The sequence below is a fragment of the Corvus kubaryi genome, unplaced genomic scaffold (assembly GCF_017639235.1).
Source record: "Corvus kubaryi isolate FWS band 111438036 unplaced genomic scaffold, C.kubaryi_AGA036_p1.0 71, whole genome shotgun sequence".
Classification (NCBI taxonomy): Eukaryota; Metazoa; Chordata; class Aves; order Passeriformes; family Corvidae; genus Corvus; species Corvus kubaryi.
This window is the reverse complement of record NW_024582059.1, coordinates 17,591,115-17,610,760: the sequence shown is the minus strand read 5'-3', so window position 1 is coordinate 17,610,760 and position 19,646 is coordinate 17,591,115. Positions and strand designations below refer to the sequence as shown.

The following is a 19,646-nucleotide window of genomic DNA, read 5'->3' as shown; positions in this document are numbered from 1 at the left end:
TCTGTGTTTTGTGCATATTTAGTATGACACTGGGTTGATTAGATGATTTCCTGAAGCCACAATTTGGTTCTTCAGGGTCTGACTATGTAATTTTTTAAAAAATGCAATGTACAGCAAGAAGCTCTACTGGTATTTATGGTTGTTGATTCACAAAAATTCCAGACTAGGTAGAGGTAGATATTTCAAGAAGGTATCACTCAATTGAAGATTCTGAGGAAATACTTGCAGTTTCATTTTCTAAATGTTTTTTATTTCTCTGTTATGTCAGTCAAGGATAAATTTGTGTATAATGTTGTTGTTGTCATGTCTGTTATAATTAGACCCTGAACAGGCTCAGGGTTATAGTTTTTGTGTTAAATACTTCTACTAGAAGTTGTACCGTGGAGTAATGAACCATCACTTTTCTTTTTCAACATCTCGTTACTTTCAGTATAAATCTTCTGGAAGGACCATAAATTAATAGGTGGCCTTAAGTAGTTTTTTTTTTCCCCAATGTGACAATTTAAGGGATAATAGAATTTTTTTTTAACTTTCTTAAAAAAACCCACTCAGTTTAGAAGTGAAAGACTTTGCTTTTTTGGTTCTGATAATTAGAGTCCCAAATTTGCTCAGCATTAGACTAATCTGAACTTCCTGTTAGATGTCTTTCATACTGCTCTCTCCACTTCACTTTCTTGTGTCTCCTTCATCAATGCAGTGTCTTATTCCTACCCAGTGGCTGAAGGAGCTCCAGTGAAGGCTCTGTCAGAAGTCTGGCCTTATTTTTTGTTATTTTCTCTCTTACACATCTGGCAAGTGTGACATTTTAAAGTTCAGTGTTTTCACCTGCGCATTGAGCATCTCCTCCCTTAGATATTTTCCTGCAAATCTGTTATTTTTCATCAGCAGGAAGCCCAGAAGTGCTGGGAAGTGAGTGCTGATCTTCAGCCTGCTTAGCTTGGCATGAAGCCCACATGCCAAACTTTTAGTGTGTGCCCTGATGGAGTCTCTTTGCTGTGGTGACTGGGATAGCTGCTTCCAGGACTTCCCTGCTGAGAGACTTGCAAACAAGCTGGGAAAGCAGTGAGGAAAACAGAGCCGTGAGGAAAACTGAGAGCAACTCGATCCCATGTCTTTGGCATTTGTTGTGTGAAAGGGTCCTATGGCAACATCGGTGATGATGCCCTGATATTAACCTTGAATACCTCTAAGACTTCCTGTGTTATTAAATCAATGGTGGTGATGTTGTTAATGGTACCACTAAGGGAAGGTCACGAGACAGCTTTGGAGCCCTCTGGCAGAAGTGCTTCAGGATCCCAGGCTGTGATTTCCAAAAGAGCGTGGTAACAGAGAACATCAGGAGGCCTCAGGAGAAATTAGGCAAGATAATGTGATTGCTGAAAAATTAACATGAGTTGCAGCTGTACGGTAAAAGCTTTAAAAAGTTTTTTCAAACCATATAAAGTAAACAGAAAAACTACAAGCGACTCCCCAGGCAGGGCTAAAATAGATGCATTGTATCTGCTGAGGCTTAGTGCTGTGGTATTCAGCATAATTTGAAAGTTGAGGTTGCTTTAAAATTTATAGTAGTTTCTAAAAAATTCTTGAAAAACAGCTTCATATTCTGTTTCCTGAAAGTGCAAAAGTTCTGCTAGGTACAGTAGGTTTCCTTGTTTTCATGTGTTAATTCTGGTATTCTACAAGCGTGCAAATGGCATTTGTCTTTGGATTTACAAAAACTCCAGATATTCAGAGTTTGAATTATTTAAACTCCCACAACACATGCACTTTTGCTTTTCAAGCTTGAGTTATAATTTAATTAAAAACTTCTGGTGCATCGCTATCTATTTAAATATTAAAATGTTCCATGGATCACTTTCGATTATCTACCGTCATGAAATTCCTGAAGATGTCAGATTTTTAAGATTCCCAAAGTTGCACTTGGAATTGTCTGTTGATGCAAAGGGGACTGTGATAATTACATACATCCATTAGTATCAGCAGAGGAGATAAACTTTGGGGAGGCTTAATGGGCACGTCTCAATGACAGCTAGCAAAGAACATTTGGCATGATTAAGGATGGATTTGAATGTACTTGAAAATATACTCTCATTATGGACACCCAGTGGAAGTTGCACTACAAATGTTAAATTCCCCAGAAGAAGAGTTGTGTGGCAGGGAAGCTTTGAAATCCACTGTGGCCGTCATCCAAATGACTCTCTTCTCTTTGTGTCTTTCCACTGTCAGATTCACTTTGTGATGCCCAACTTGGCTCCCTGCATCTTTGAAAAGAGGCAACCTGTTGGTTTCTGTGTTTCAGATTGTCCGAAGATACATCAAGGACTGGCTTGAAAGGAAGAAGCCTCCATTTGGTGCTATCAGCAGCTGTGTGCTCCTGATGATCATCTACACAACATTCTGTGATACTTTCGCCAATCCAAATATCGACCTGGATAAATTTAGCTTGATTATAATCGTGTTCATAAGTAAGTTCAGCCCTGAAGTGACTCCTGCTTTTGTGTTTTAGGTCTGTAACGAGCTACATGTAGTGAGGGAGCTGTGGGGATACTGGCATGAGGCTAGAGCTTCTAAAGCATCTAGTAAACCATATTACCAGACTTGTTAGGGGCTGGATGCTTTTAGGTGGTTGAGTAAGCATTGAGAGAGGATGAACCCTGTTATTTAGGTGTGCCTGAGGTTGCTATGTGGTCTTCGTTTTCTAAAAGGGCATAGTATTACTTTACAAGCATTTATTGGCATTCTGGTTTTGGCTTCTTTGTTATTAAACAGCCATAAATGCACAGGTGTCACATTCCAAACAGCAAGGAAAGATATGGGGTTGAGCTCTTACTCAGAAGCACTGTTACAATTTTTAAATTATTCTTCTTTAGCATATTATAAACCTAGAAACTAGTTGGGAGTTTGAATGTGTTGATCTGTTTCTGTGGATGAACACATTTTTTTAGAGCTTGTTTTAGAAGCACTCAAGTCATTCAGCCTTAAATAACATCCACGTGAGAATAGGCTGCTGGTATCCTTGCCATCAGCTGGAAACACACTTGCAGATCATTCCCTCCCAGGGAAAGGCAGTGCTGTACAGGCACTGTCTCCTCTCCCAGCAGGGAATTCCCATCTTGCTTCAGACTGTCCACAGACAGGAGTTTCAATTTGCATGGAGGAGAGGTAACTACAGTATACTTCAGTATAAATCACATCTCGTACTCTAAAACTGTTAGAGTTCAAGAGATCAGTCCATCACCTACTTTGAGGTGTGTGTCTGCATATGCTTCTGTCTAATAAAAATAATGTATCTTCTACAAATCTGACCTCTACTAAAGTCACTAGGAAATTTGCCCCTGCCCTTTGTGTATCAGATCTTAATTCTGTCCTATTTGTGGCTTTTTTTTTGGATTATGAAACACTATACCTGTGTAAAATAATAATGGAATTATAAGTGGTACCATATAAATGCTTTATTCTGAAAGCAAAGAAGTAGGAAGCATTGATATGGAGCTTTTATTTAAAATGGAATAAATACTTCTTTGCGCTGGCACCAGAGAGGGACCTTGCACTTAAATCAGTGCAGAGTTGTCAGCAAAAAAGAATGATACGGAGATTTTCAGCTCTGACTTAACACGCAGAGAAACTCAGAATGAGGTAATTTTATGTAACTGGGCTGACCACTACTTTAAAAAAAATATATTCTTTTTTAGTTCAAAAGATACATTTTTCCTAGAACAGTTGATGTAGTGTTTGCTTCTGTTGCCTTGCTTGGCCTTTATTTCTCTTCAATACAACTCTGTGCTTGTGCCATGTGGAATGAAATGTACCATTTGCTGTGCAATACACTGAAAATCATACATAGATTTTCATTGCCAGTGTGCGTAACTAAAATTTCTTAGTAAGAACATTAATATAACCATTGGAACTGCTTGGAACATACTAGACAATTGGTAACAATTAGGGTTTTTTCTGGAATATTTGTAAAACCAAAAACCAAGGAAGTTTTGGAGATGGGGTATGCACATTGTTTTCTAGAAAAAGTTTCTGTATCATATCACCATTGGATGTGTTGGCTGGATGCAGGTGTTGTGTTACACCAGGAAGTGAAATTAGCACGAGGAGTTTGAGATGAAACTGAGTTTGTTATTCTGCTGATTAATGTTTTTATGTAATTTTTATGCTAATATTCTAGCCACGGCAAAATATTCACAAGGAATAATTGGTAGCAACACATTTATTGTTTTACAGAATTATGTGTAATAAGGGATTGTTTTTTTTCTGTGCATATTAAATTAACATACTTAGTTGAAGAAAAATTGTAATTCAGGAACAATGGATTGCTCCCTTAGTTCATGAAGGAGGAATTAAGTGCATGCTGAGGTGACATTTATACATTCTAGGAAATGTATGTAAGAGAATAGAAAATGTCGCTGGTAATAGCTAATATCCCTGCCATGTTTCCCAGTTGTAAACTGGGGTCAAAATCAAATTTATTGTCTTGACTTGCACTGCCCTATGGGGCATGCCAGCCTTACTGCTTTCAGAAGTTTTGCAAGGAATAGGGAGAGGACCCACCCCAGATTCTGCTGCAAGTAAAACCTTTCCTCATAACCCACAAACTCAGAAAAGGTCTGTGGAGGTCACAGGGTCTCTCCTCCAGCCTTGTGGGGAGTTCCTGTGCTCTGGGATGATGCTTGGTCTCTGCAGCTACTCAGGGGGAAGCCACAGGCTTCTCCCCACATCTCTGCAGCACAAGTGTGGGCTCTGTGCCCCCCAGAGCCCCTGGGAGTGTCAGCAGAACTGGCAGAGAGGAGAGCTCCCCTCGGGATGCTCACAACTACCCACACTTGCAGAGCTGACTGAGCTTGAAGGAAATGTCTGACACACACTGCCCAGCCCAGGAATTAGCCTTTGTCTCAGAGAGAGATTTCGAACATCTATGATGATCTTCTCTTCTTCTCCCCATGAATGACCATGATTAATATACCCAGGGTTGAGAATGTTTATTTGGATCATGCTTGTACACTGTGCTTTCTTCTGTAAAATAGAAAGTCTAAATGCCCAGCAACCAGAGCATGTCTGACAGATTTTATGTTGTCAACCCAATAAGCAAAACTTGTGCAGCATATGCACTATTTCCTGCCATTCATCGTGTCAGGAAATACTTGATTCAGAGGAGTTATCCCAGGAAGGACTTGTGCAGCCATAACATTAATTCTGGCTTCTCTGGATATAATGATCTGTGGTGTTCTTCCAGGCAGTCCAGCTTGTCTGTCAGTGGATTTCTCTGGATAGACTTGGTCCAGCCTAGTTTCTGACTTGTAATATGGGGACAAAAGGCATGTGCACAGCAATTGCAATTGTGATCTAATTTTAGCTTGTTTCTCTTCCAGTATTTTCTGTTCAGATGAGCTTCATGTTTTTGACTTTCCTCTTCTCCACAAGGTAATTGAATGTGCTGAATGACAACCTTTGAATATTTCTTTTGTGTGCTATCTTTAGTTTGGGTGATAAAGTTTATGCAAATGTGTAAAGGCAGGTTTCTGAATAGGGGTGACCTCATTTTGGTATTTCATATTGTCCTTACTGCATTTTCTCTGTTAGAGTTTCATAGGCTAAGAGAGCAGGACCTGAATTCTGTCCTTTCTTGTGTGTTAATTACAGAGTTGTTAAATCTCAATCAATCACTGCTATACCTCATCCACTGAAAAAAAATGGATTTGCACAGATGTCACTGAAGGTATAATTTGCCCTGCAGACATCCTGATGACATATGAGAGAGAGAACTCAGTTTGACTTTTTGCATCTCAAGATACATTTGCTGGGCTGGCAATTCACTCTTCCCTATATATGTCTAATTTGCTACATTTATATGGTGATTTTTAAAAGACAGTTGTCCTGAACTAATGTTTGGTAGAGCTTTTTTTTTTCTTTTTTAAAATATCAACCAGGAAGGACTGTTGTATGTTCACTTCTCAAAAAGTAGTGAGAATGGTGTTAGCCAGTGAGTCAGGGCCTCACTGGAGCTGGTTGGAGTAGCCACAGTTGTCCTCTCACTTAGGCTTACTGGAGTATTTGTTTTAGCAGCACTCTGCTGAATGGGGAGTGCCACAATACAACAGGCTCCAGACAAATGCTTCATATAAATTATACAATATCCATAAGGGAGAATCACAAAGAAGGGTACAGTGTCTTAGAGCTACTTAGGCTTCTTTTAGTGCAGAAGAAAATTTCTCTGTGACAAGATCATATCCTGGCCTTAAAAGGCATTTTAAAATAACTTCTGAACTGCTAGACCTAACGTGGGGGGAAGATATGCCCCAGCTGTGAAATCTAAAATGCCTTAAGCAATCACCAACTCAGTATGGTGAATATTTAGAATCTCATAAAATTACTCCTAATTTGGACTAAAGAGTGATCCATTGGCCAGTCATATCTCTCTCTCTCTATATGTCATTTTCCCACCCCTCCTGGCCTTAGTCCCAGTGTGTAAGCCCTTAGATGCAGTTTTGCTCTGAAGTGGAAGCTAACTCCTTAGTGTAGACTCAATATGTTGCCCAAACTGAGCATTTTTTTTTACTATTCCATACTAGGAAAAGAAATGATAGGTCATTCTCTCTTTTTTTGCGGAGGCAAGTGGCCACTGCTGTGATATTTTTGCACGTTTGAAAAAGTAACCTTGGCTGGAATAAAGTTGTGTCCTACACACCATGTCTTCAAAATTCCTATCCTTCACATGGATGTGTATTCATTAGAGAGCTTGACACAACAGAGAAACAATTCTGCTAAAAGAAAATAAATCAAACACTACTGTTCATTTATGGGTAGAATTATTTCTATCACTACACTGATCAAAGTGATGTGCACGTGTATATGGATCCTCAAAGTATTGTATTTGATAGATGCTGTTTTAAGAAGGTTTTTGCTATCAGAGGTTATGAAAACTCTTTTGTTTTCTAGGAATAACTCTACTTTCACACCAGCAGACACAGTGGCTATCATTTTCTGTTCCACACACAAATCCCTCACCCTGGGTAAGTCAGGAGATAAGCTTGTGAGCAAAACAACAGTAACATTCATACCTTGCTGTGTTGAAAAAAAATGTTGGTTTAGTTGCTGGGTTTTCTGCTTAAATGGTTTTGGTTTTAGTGTGACAAGTACTGCTACCAGTATGATACTAATAGTAGGATAATATTCTTGCACAGATGAAATAAATCCTTTCTACAGGGCAGAGAACACAATCATCTCAGCTGATATTTTAGTGGCTGTAGAGTAAGACCACCTGATTTGTGGAAAGCTGTATTTTTGTTTCTGTTCTGTTGCCTAATTCAGTGCTGATAAAATTTCATGTTTCTTTCTGAAGAGATTGCAAGGTGTATCTGCCCAGTTTGACAGAAAAATCTTGCATCTAAATGCTGGAATGTACAAGTGAAAATCAAAGGTTGTAGTGTATTCAGAAATCACAAATAGACAATACTCTTTTGCTTAACATAAGCAAAATGTATGTGCAGAATCTTTGGATAGCTTTATTTCTTGGAATTAATTTATCCAAACATCATAGAGAGATTTGTCACTTACAACCCCATAGTGATAATAAGATATTCTGATGGATATGCACAAAATACTGTTAAATCAGAAATGCTTACAGCCACTTGCTGCTAGTCCCTCCATTATGTTCAGTCAGGGACACAACTGGACTGTTCTCAGACTATAAAAACAGATGTTTGGTAAAGCATATATGACTGAATATCTGACTCTTTTCAAGAGTATCTGTGAAAGAGGAACACAGCTAGTGTCAATATCAATGTAAGAGCTCAGCCTGAAACAGGGGAAGAACAAGTTGGGACTTAAGTGAGATGTTTTCCAAGTCAGTTTCATAGAGCGAAACTCACCTCAGGGTTCTTTGCTTCAGCCAGGCCTGTGCTGCAGAACTGTTAGCAAGCGCCTTTGAAAGTCTGTGGGAAGTGGAGGAGTTCCTGAAGACAAGGAAAAGTCAAACGTAATGTCTCTTTTTACAGTGGAAATGAGGAGGGGGACAAGGAATTATAGATCACTGAGTTTAACTTCATTTTGTAGAAAACTACTGAACCAAGTCATTAAATAAATTAATTTAACAGTGTGGGAAGAACAGTGAGTGACAGCCCCATAGCTTTGTCAAATACGCAGCATACTAAACTAACCTACCTTCCTTTTGCACAGGGTGCTGTGGGTTGCAGAGAAGTAGCAAAAGTTGTATGGCTTCAGAGTGTTATGGCTTTTGAAATTTGCACAATGTTTTGGGCTCCACAATTCAAAAATTATGTGGACTAACTGGAAAGACATCAGAGGAGAGTGCCATGAATGATCATAGACCTCAAAAATGTGACCCCAGAGGTAGTTTGAAGCAATTGGGATTGTTGAGAGAAGATAACTGAAATACTGTAGTGATCTTCAAATTCATAAAAGGTTGATGCAAAGAAGGAAGAAAGTAACTCTGTCACAGTGGACTTTGTAAAGGGAAGGACTTGGTTACAGTGGTGATGATTTAAGCTAACAATCAGGGAAACCTGTCTAATGTAAAACAGTTTAGCTTTGGAATATGTCGCCTATTGATGTCTTCAATCTCCTATCATTGTAGACAAGCCTCAGATGGGAATTGAATAGCTGGAGTTGATCCTGCCTTGGAGCAGAACATAGATGAAATGACATTGGTCTTTTCCAGCCAAATGTTCTATGAAGCTGAGCTCGAACTAATAAATGAGCTTGTATTCAGGAGAGTTACACTTGTATTTGTAAAAAGCAACTGCACACGTAAGTCATAACACACTGGCTGTGCTTGCTGTTTGGAGGGGTGTATGAACTTAGGGCACAACTGTGATACTACAGAAGAAAAGCTGGAGAAGCTGGATGTGTTTAGCAGCACAAATGTGCAAGTTTCCCCTTCTGTCCCCAGTGAGAGTAGTTTTTATATATGCTCTGTTGAATATTTCTGCTAGCTTGCCATGACACTAAGAAAATAAGCACAAAGCCTTTTTAAATATTTAAGTCCTAAAAGGGGCTTGCCATCACCCCCCAAAAAATGAGAACTATTCATTTCTTTTACTCACTCTACTGAGCATCCTTATGCAACCTGTCTTGACCTGACACTGTGCACACAGCTGAGTCAGTTCACTTTTCTTCTGCTACTACACTCTCAATTTTTTTATTTTATTTTCTTTTTCAGAAGAACTCAGTTTAAAGTTCCTAGGTCCCTTGACCTTTTAGTTCACATTTTCCCAATTCCAAGTTACTGCTTGTATTAGCATAGCCTCACAAGCCACCTTTTGTATTCTGCAGCTTTCTTTGCCCGAGTACCCCAGCAAAAATACTTTGGCCACCTTTACTTCAAGGACTCCTGCAGCTTCTCCCCAGCCATAAATATGAAAAGAAATGAAACAGGTTTCTCAGCTATGGACTGTTCTGTTTGTCGGCTTTGGGACAGACTGCTTTCCAGTCATCCTGGGAGAGGGATGGGGAAATGCTCCTTTTGGCAGTTCCCTGGGAGCCTGTCCTTGGTAAGCCTGAGGTGCCTGCTGTGCTTGTGTGCACCTCTACTCCATGTGTGTCCAGGTGTGCCTGCTGTGTATCAGATTCCAGCTGACTGGGTTTGAGACCATTGATATTTTATTCTGTTTGGTGTTAGTACCAGATAAGGTAGAACTGTATAAAAACAAATCTGTGTGAAAATAAGGAGTATTGGGTTTTACAAAGCCAGGGTGTGATGAGAAGCGTGCCCCTGAGCTGATGATGTAAACAGAAATGTTAACCAGAGCAGGAAGCATTTTTTTTCCTTCACTGAAGGTGGGAGCAGAGTAGATCTAATCTGTTTTTAAGGATTAGCTGTTTCTGAATGACACTTAAATATTTCCCTGTCCACCCTGATCTTAGCAGAAACAAGACAAACACAGGCATTTTGACCCTTACTCTTTTGCTGTTCTGGCACATTTCTATTTGTCCATGGGTGTTTACTATAAACTATGCAACAAGAGATCTTCTGCTCGCTTATGGTGGAGAGAGCTTTTCCTTTTCCTTCTGTCACTGCAATGCCTGAAAGCACAAACATGGCTCATGCTCTCATTTCACATCCATTGTGGAGCTCTGCTTTGTTTGTCTTCAAGATTCCAGTGGTAGTGTATAAATGACCCCCCAACACTTGTTCTTTCGCTTTGAAACTGATTTCTCTCAGCTTGGCAGGTGAAACTCCAAATAGGTACGTCTGGCCCATTCCCTGGGGAGCTGAGAATGGCACCGACTAAAGTGGGAGAAGAGCTGACAGCTTTAAAGCTTTAGAAGTGGTAATAGGAGAGGCATGAGAAGACTTTTGTAAGTCACTTTCTCCCACACCATATTATGAAACCAGCTAATTCCCATGCAGTGCATGCTCATGAGGCCAACTGCCACTTCCACTGTTGCATCCATGAATAAGTGCTTGCTCTGCACGGAGATGAGTGCTGTTCCCATATGCTGGGTTTTATTTTGTAGACAGAACAGTTGACACACTTTTTGTCTCAAAGATCAGAGTGCAGGGCGGGTTTGTGTAAGGACAAATTACAGAGGGTAGGTGCCTTTGTGTTCTGTAGGAGCACAAGCCGTTACTTCTGTGAAGAGGTGGGTGCTTCGGCAGGGTTTTGAATACAGGGCATCACACATGCAGAAAAACCAATGTTTATTTGCATTTCACCTAATGAGTGAAACAGGATATAAACTTGCAAGGAGCCAAGATAAATATAGTATTCACAATGGCCTCTGGCATTTTCACCCCCACTTTGTTCTCTTTCTCTCCTTTTCCCTGCTCACATAGATGCACGGTACATGTGAGCACACACATATGCAGACATTTGATGCATGGCTTTTATTAGTGCATTTGCCATTGATTGATTAGTACTTAGTATTAGTACTTCTTCTATTGATTGATTGCAGATGAAGTGACTATTTGACCTTTAATTATGAGCCTTGCTATTGAAAATGACATTGAGCTATGGCTTCACATAATCCATCTGGAAAGCCCGACATGATGCCATTCCCTGGAGTTCATTCAGTGAGAAGAGAAGAGGCCTCAAGGAAGTGCAAAGCTATCACTGTGGCTCATTTAAAAAAATACTGCAGTTGTTGCTTGCACTTACACAAAAGTTGCAGCCAAATACAGAACGTTATTTTATTTTCTTCAGAAAATGAATTGCTAGCTAGAAGTTACAACTCTGAAAGGAAAATTCAGGATTGTCAAAAAATATTTATTTGCTTTATTTCTTGGCATTTACTATGTAAAATTATTTTATCAGCAAAAATAAAAGTAATGTTACCTATTTTGGCTACTACAGGGGCAAATATTAATACTGGAGGTATGATGAACAGCAGATTGGTAAAACAAAACAGCAAAAATACCCTACCTAATAATAAAATCAGGGTTTGTTTGTGACGGAGAGCTTATTTTTCCTCATTTGGATTCTGCAATGTAGCAGTTCTTTAACCACAAAGCCCTTCAAGTAATACAGTCAAAGCTTCTAGCCTACGAAATACTTTCAGGCAAGGTAGAGTTCATTCTAGAAATAAAAGCCAAAACACCAACTTTCTTTTGTTTTTACTTAATTCAAATTTATTTTTTAAATACTCAGCTTCTTACTGCTTGAGTGCAGAACCAATGGTCTGTACCTGAACAATTCTTAAAAGCCTGATGTAGTGCACAAGTAGATTTGGAGACAATTGCTTGAGCGGGGATCATCCAGGCTGTGGATTAATCAGCCCATGCCTTCCCCCAGCTTCCCAGCTGCAGAGTGGGACAGAGTGCATCGTGCTCACATATAGCTCCAGTCTGCTCCCAGGTATCTATAGTTTGCACATGCTTGCTACAGGCACCACCTTATGAGATTTTTCATGATAAATAATATATTGAAATGCTGGAGTAATCCATTGCAGACTCTTTTTATTGTGTGGTGATAATCACCTTTCTCCTTTAAACAGAAAAATGCTAAAATATTCTAACTGTGCTAAGATAAAAGGTGGATGATTTTAAAAAGGAGGCATCTCTTAATCATTCTGTAATAGGAAGGTAAGATGGCAAAATCATGTGTGTTGCCCTAAGCGAGTATTCAGGCTATTCCCGGGTATTTTTGGAGTGTGGTGGTTTTTCTCTGCTCCTGGCAGAGAACTTTCCTCTAAGGCAGTTATTCATCAAGGTACTCTGCCTTTCACGTAAAGATACAGGAAATAATCCTGGTTAATTGCACTCTGAAAGTTTTCAAGAGTAAGACTTTTGATGCTGTTTTTTACCTTCAAAATTTTCCCGTGAGTGTGGGACAGGAGACGTTACTACATCCCGTCATACTTCCTGGTGTTGGTAGTGCTTGAATTTGCATATGTATCTTTTACAGGCTTTTAGTCTCATTCCTTCCCCAGGTGTCCGATAGGACGATGTAGGTAAAAAGGATCTGGCTACTCCTCTGCCTAGAACTGGTGGGTGCTGCCCCTCAGGGAAGAAGGGAAGCTGTTGGGAGGAGGATGCTTCAAAGAATGAGTGTCTTCTAAAGGCTGTGTCTGGACCCCTGACTACTGCCCAGAGAGTTAGGAACTCTCCCATTTCTGCTTCTGAGATCCCTCAGGAGTGGGCTTAGTGACTGCTAGAACCTTTTTTAAGTTTTGATACAGCTATTCTTTCAGCCAAAATGAAATGTTTTTCTCATCACTTCCGTCTTTGCCCAGCATTTGCTTGTGTAGTGGTTTGGTCCAAAATACTCATTACTATTTACCTTCTGTGAGGTAAGAATTAGGAGAAACGCAAAGCAGGCACCAAACTTGAAAGAAGATAAAGAAGTTTATTAGCAGACCTAAAAGAAGAAAAAAACTCATACCACACCTTCAGAACTCTTCTCCTCCCCCCACCTTTCTCCCTTCTCCCTCTGACAATGTAAAAATACAACCCTTGAGATGTTCAGTCTGTTTGTCACTTCCATAATAAACTTGTTCAGTCCATTTAGGAAGAGGAGTCTCTCTTGCCCATGCTATGAAAACCTTATCACAACGAGACAGCCGCCTGGGTTGGTTCTCTGCTCGCATGTGAGTCCCTTCCCTCGACTTGCAGCTTTTCCCACAACTGCTTTCGAGGGTCCACTCTCGAATTACTGGGGTATAAATTTAAGGTTGAGCTGTTCAGAAACAAAAGTTCTCTTCACCCATCTCAGGGAGCGTTTAATCTCTAAGAACAGAGGCCCTTCTCCTTCCCTGGGAGCAAAGGGTCTTCCTCATCTTCCGCTCTAGGACTATCTCTGGGAGCGTCTCTAGGAACTGAGGTTTTCTCCTTTTCCATTTGGAGCAAAAGTCCTCATTGCTTCCATCTCTCCCTGTTCAAACTTCTCATGAAATTACAGCTGCGTCAGCATCTGCCTATCTCAGCGCAGGTGCTTTTGCTCACAAGTATGAGTTGAACGCTCCACTCCCCATGCCTTCATGAAATTACAGCGGGTACTCTGATATATTATAGCTTCACAACAGAATTTCAGCTTTAAGCATCTCCTCTTTCTCTTCCCTCAGGTTTTCAGCTCTCCACAGCACTAAAAGGGTTAATCTCATCTCAGCCTTGCAGCTGGAATGTCGCTTATCACTGTTGGTCACATGACCTCTGCCAGACAGCCGTGCAGCTTCAGCTGAATCTTGGCAGCACTGGAGAGGGGGAGCCGGGCTGCTCCGTCTGCCCATAGCAGGGCTGGGGGGGGGGGGCGGGGGTGGTTCTGTGGGTGGAGCAGGGCCCATCGGCTCCAGGATGGCCGTGGCCTGGCTCAACCTGGGCCGGGCCCGCTGGCCCCCGTACGGGGCCCGCAGCCACCTGTCCCAGCACCAGAAACGAGATACCTGTGGGGGCGGGGGGGTTGGGGGTTTGTCTTTTCTTAAGTGTGTATCACAGAGGCGGTCACAATTGTAAGTGGCTTAAAGAATTGTCCATATTCAAACTGGCCAGCTGATAGGTTCTATCAGGTCCCAGAGGAAACTGTAAGCACCCCTTAGCAAGGACATCACTTCTGGGACTATGCTTGCTAACCCATGACAGCTTGGAAGGAACAGCAGATGACTGGGCTTTTTCCTCAGCTCTGTGATTCTCCTCTCTGTCTCTGGAAAATAAGAGCCAAGGAATTTGTGTTACATGAGATGACAGTGGGGAGAGCAGAAGCATCTTGATCTGCTGCACTTTTCTCGTGTTAGCATCTTCCTTTTTTAGGCAGGTGGATCACATTTCCTAGCTTGGCAGTCTTCTAGAGGCAACATTTGATTCTTACTAACCAGTATTATCAGTCAGATTATCACCAAGTAACTGTCATGTCTTCTTTCTCAGTAGACCCCAAAGAATGCCTGGGAAATGCTGTTACCTATTTCCAGTACAGCTGCAAAACCATGTATATATGGATATATATAATATGATATAATATAATTTTTTATGTAGATGTGTTTATATCTATCAGAATATTAGCAAACTGAAATATAGACAGAAGATTTCTGTAACTGGGGATAGGGTGAGTGTTTCCTGCTTGCACACACCAATCTCCTCAAGGTGAGATGCCATCTTGCACATGAAAGCATTTCTGTCGTACTTAGGCCACCCCTCACATGGGGGGACTATCTTCACAGGAAGTCAAACTGACAGTTTTGGGTAGGCTGTGGTCACTGGCATCATCTGTGCCAGAGCATCTCTCTTATTTTTCCTTGTTACTCATATGTGACTGGCCATGCACCCCCTGCTTGCCTCCTTCAGACCTGAGAGCATCCCTGAGGCTGAACTTTGCAGAGGGAAATATGCTGGCAGGCCAGTCTGACAGTAGGAAATGGCATAATCCAGTGAGTTATGGTGGCTTTTGGGCACAGAATACCTGGCTCTCCCTTTTTTTTTTTTTTTTAACTGCAAGTATCACCATCTAGTACATTTAATCTGTTTTAATTTAGTCAATTTTGACCGCTCTGTGATTCCAGAAGGGGAAATACTAGAGCAAATTAGGGAATCTCCTTTCCTTTCTGACCTGAAACATATGTTTCTTTGATTAGACCTAGAATGTGGCAAGAAATTCTGTACCAGCTCCTAGGGCTTCCTTTTCATCTGTATAGGTTTTTTATTAATATTTAGAAAGTTTGCCTGCAGCAGTACTAAAATGTGCATCAGAGGACAACAGTTGTTTACTGTGTTTGAACTGAAGAATCTCACCCAGGAGATCTCATTCACTTGAAGTTTACATCTCTCAATCTTGACTTGCAGAAAGAGATCGATGAATAACAATTGTCATTTCAGAGTTGCACCTCTCCAATTATTTATTTGGTTGTGTGTCTTTCCAGAAGCACACGTAATTGGATCAGACACTAAAAACCAGATTGCAGGTTTTTAATGACAGCAAGCTCATACCTCTTTATAATGAAGTAAAAAAAGTAAACACACATCCCCATCTGTAAAATGATAATGACACAGGAGTTCTCTCTCCCCACCAAAAACAGTTAAAGTTAATTTATCTACTTTAAGAGACTGCATTATATTCAGCAAACAGCTGACAGGTTACCCTTGGGAAGATCCATGTTTGGACATGACTCAAGATTTTTTTTTTTTTACCTCAAGCTGGCAGAGGCTACAAGTGTCACCCACACTGAAGCTGGTGACTATTGAAGATGATGTTGAGTGTCCCTGAGAGAGTTGCATCTACATTTGCTGCTCTCAGTGCACCTTCTGGCAGCCACTCTGAGCTGCTGACTCCAGACACTTCTAAAGCAGTGGGTGCAAAGATGTGAAAAATCAACAGCAGCAGCAAAATTTAGAAGTCCCCTATTGCAGCACAGTTTGGGAGTCTGGAAGAGGGATCCAGCTCTAAAGCTACCATAAACACTGCAAGCACATAATCCTATCCACAGTTTTATAGCTGGAAATAGTATCCCATAGGATTTCAAGGTGTAGGGCGCTGTTTTCTCAAAATACCTTCCCAAATGGAGCAGTAAGGTTTCTGGCCTCGTATATTATTTTCTTAGCCAGAAATTAGATGAAGAAAGGAAAAAATTATGATTATTTCCTTTATGAAAAGAAGGGCTTTCTTGGTTTACTCTTTATAATGAATTTGTGTATTATGTTTTCCTTTGCATCAAGGTTACAGGTGGGAAAAAGTTTTTTAAAAAAATCTGATTAAAAGATAGTATGAAACAGGTTGGAGCATAATCCTTTCCTGCCTGTGTTTACAAATATAATAAGAACAACTCTAAGACGTGCTTTTCATGGCTTTTTAAGTAATACGTGTAAATAAATCTATGTAATCAAAACTTGAATACTGTGAAATCTTAGCCTCAGTTGTATGTGGAAGGGCAATAATGTTCAAGAAAATAATCAAATTAATCAAATCTCAACTTCATGGTTTTAGGACACTTGTCCATCTCTTTGTCCAGAATTCCTTTCATTAGTAGGTTTCACCTACTGAACCTTTTAAAAGTGTTTAAATTCTGTTCATTTTAATTTTGTAGCTTAGTTATTGATAGCAAATTTGTAATTCATTATCCACTTGCTGTCTGTGCTTTGAGTAGGGTATGTGTATGAGGAGTGAGCTGATACCCAAGCAATAAAAAAAGCACTGAAGTGTGAGTATGGGCTTACAACGTTGTTATGTCCACATTGTGGTACCAAATTAAGGGTAAGTCACATATGAAAAATGACTTACGGTTGTTCAAATTATTCCTAAATTCTCTGTTAACTAATTCCTACCACCATATTGTCAGCCAGGTGGAGGTGTTCTGGAGTCTCAGGCACCAGTCTTCAGTTGTTGGTGTTAAATGTTTCATTGTTAGCAGCTGGTAAGATTGCCTGTGTTGTTCTTTAAACATCACTTCCAAACTGAATGCACCTGTTGAAACCCCAGAAACAGACAAACTGTACTTTCTTTCTCTTCCTCCCAGCTTTTGCAGTTTTATTTCCTTAGAACTTTGATAGTATCAAGATGTGCTGTTCTCTGGTTACTGTACTTATATTGCACTTGAATTACTGATTTCTGTGTGAGTATAGTGGGCCAGTTACCTGAAGAAAAAAGAGTTAGCAAAAGCATTCAAAGCATATTAGGTTTTCTTCCTTTTTTTAATTCTTGTTAGAGTTCTAGCAAAAGGAATACCCTCTTTCTCATTAATTTCTCTTCCTCTTCCTCCTCCTTCTTTACATAAATATTAGACCAGTCTAGTCTTTTATAGTGTAAATTCTTGCATCCCAGCAGAACTGTATGGCCAGTACGTGGCCACATCACTGATTAAGTGCAGAACCTTGCCAGTAATTCTAGTGCTGCAAAGAGGTAAGTAATTTAATGTAATGCAAGGGAATTGTTCCTTTCCAAAGAGAAGGAAAAACGTGGAAATGTTTATGAACATTAGTGTCCACAAAGACCTCCAAACTGAGCTAGGACAGCCTTCATTTTGCAGTTTTCTCCTGCAGTTCTTCCAGAGTCTCTTAACATCCCACAGTCCCTTGTGTAATCTCCCCCTCAGATGTTTGCTTTTACCATTCCATGAGCCTGGTTTTTGCTTTCCATTACACTTGTCACTGACCTGAAATATGAAAACATACTGAAAAAGAAATTGTCTTTTTTTTTTTCCCTGAGAACATTTTAAGCATGAGTCTTTTTCATACAGCATGTATGTGGGCAAAAGGGCACAATTCTCCCTGCAATATAATGTGATCTCATATTACATTGGAAGCTGCTTTCTTTGGCTGGAATGAGAATAGTCAGTAGCAAACAAATATTTGTATTCTTATAGGTTGTCAGGTATCCTTTAGCTATTCCCATACCTGAAAGAAACTGGTCCTGAGGGAAAAGCATTTAACTTGAATTCAGGGCATGCTTTGGAGAGGGCATGGATGTAGAAAAACAAATCCAGTTACTTTTCAAAAGCATCTTCTTCTGTCATGATCCCAGTATGTCATAACACAGTCTGAACGAGGGCAAGAAACATCTATCCTTGGTTCGGCCTCACTGAGGACAGGCATAGTGTGTAACCTTTTGTCTCCTCAAAACTAACCACAGCAATGATTTGCCTGGAAAGAAGGAGGGAAACCCTTAAGAAAGTTTTCAAGTGAGATGAGCAATATCTTGCTGTTGTGGCAGCTCTCCTCATGAACAACTCTTTTCTAATCCTCTAAATTGGGCTCTGCCTGAATCTCACCACCCCTTCCCACCATGCAGTCATTGGTCTCCATGCAGAGCTATTCTGAAACTTGGCAGTAAAATTTCAGGTGCTCATTTGGCATAAATTCAGAACTGCCCTGCTCCGGCAGCTTGGGAGAGGTTCAGTGCAGTATGTGCCCCTCTTTACAGGCCTTTTCTCAGATGAAAGAAGAAATAGCTATTTGACCAATAATGTTCCTTTCACATCAATCCCTGAGAGGATCCTTCAGAAGGAGAGTAGCATAGAGAGCGTCAGAGAAGCTACCATCATACACTTGATTCATTTTGTGTATTACACTTGAAGATTATGGCAATTGAGACTTCTGAAATGCATTGACAAGTACAAGAGAGAGGTAAAAATTCAGAGGCTAAAGCTTTACTTCCAAGTATTTCCACTGCCTCTTTGTGAGGGTTCTTTGGCATTCTGATTCCAGAATGCCTAATGGTTCCATAGCCCTAGGATGACCTCTTTGTTCTGCCCCAAATCTCTGCTCCTGAGAAGAAATGCTGCAGTGTTTTGTGATGTGGAGCATGTTTAAGTAACGTAGGCATTAAAGGTTTAGGATAAGTTGTTTGTTATAAAGTCATTGAAGAGAAAAAACCTATACAATGAAGTATGCTAGTAGAGCACTAGCAGTAATTCTGCTTTGCATGTGAGAGATAATGGCCTGTGTTCTGGTGGTAATAAAAATGTTCTATTAAGTTCTCTGAACCCATTGCAATGTGATAGAAAACAGCAAATGATGAAACAGTGCTTTAAGGGGAGCTTACACATCCAGCAAGCATAAAATAAACATATTAAAATAGAAAAAAACCCCTGATTTTCAGTACTTATTGTTTTATCACTTCCATCATGGGTATAGGATAAAAGAAAACTCTTACTTGCTTGTTAGAAGAAGAAAGCTCCTACTTGAAGTTCTTACTTGGCAGATGTCAGTTGAAAGCTCTGCTAAGGAATATGCTGCAATGTCAAACTCTGTTGGGTAATTTTAGACAAATGTGTCGTGTGACATGGAAATATGGCATGCTGTACATTAGTGATTTCCCAAGTGTTTGGATCAGGTAGTAATGTGCTGAGAAAGTGCTCTTTATCTCTCCACACTGTGTACTTGTATAGCAGTGGGGAAAGGCTTTTGGTAGAAATTACTTCAGTCAGAAAAAGAATCCATTTACAATATGTGCCTTCTAACATCTTTCAGACAATGCATTGTATTAAAGAGGCATTTTTTGATTAATGTTTTATAAACATTTTTCAGCATGACAGCTTAAAGTCCCTGTAAAATTGTAAATGTGTGCATAGTGCTCACTTCCATAAAGTCAAGTGCCATCTCATAAAGTCTAGTTGGATCCTGTCAGTGACAGTGACACAGAATCAGTACCTTGGAGCATTAAAATTAATTTCGTTCATTTTTATTACTGCAGTGATAGCTAGATGAAAAGAGTCCTATATTTAAATTATCTTAAAAATACCTTCAAATCTTTTAGGGTTTTTTA

The 19,646-nt window shown here is 40.1% G+C and overlaps 1 protein-coding gene across 11 annotated transcripts in view; it reads left to right on the top strand.

The window, feature by feature from the left end:
• Positions 1–19,646, top strand: part of SLC10A7 (solute carrier family 10 member 7) — a 143,679-nt gene that overhangs the window by 113,111 nt on the left and 10,922 nt on the right. For 5 of the 11 annotated variants that reach the window (XM_042049402.1, XM_042049404.1, XM_042049399.1 and 2 more), the window contains 4 exons: positions 2,300–2,465; positions 5,376–5,427; positions 6,943–7,016; positions 9,298–9,626. In XM_042049402.1, coding sequence (XP_041905336.1) covers positions 2,300–2,465; positions 5,376–5,427; positions 6,943–7,016; positions 9,298–9,611 — 606 coding nt within the window. In that variant the 3' untranslated portion in view covers positions 9,612–9,626. Of the gene's footprint in view, positions 1–2,299; positions 2,466–5,375; positions 5,428–6,942; positions 7,017–9,297; positions 9,627–19,646 lie in introns of those variants that run through there. The other 6 variants (XM_042049408.1, XM_042049405.1, XM_042049403.1 and 3 more) reach the window with 2 other exon arrangements.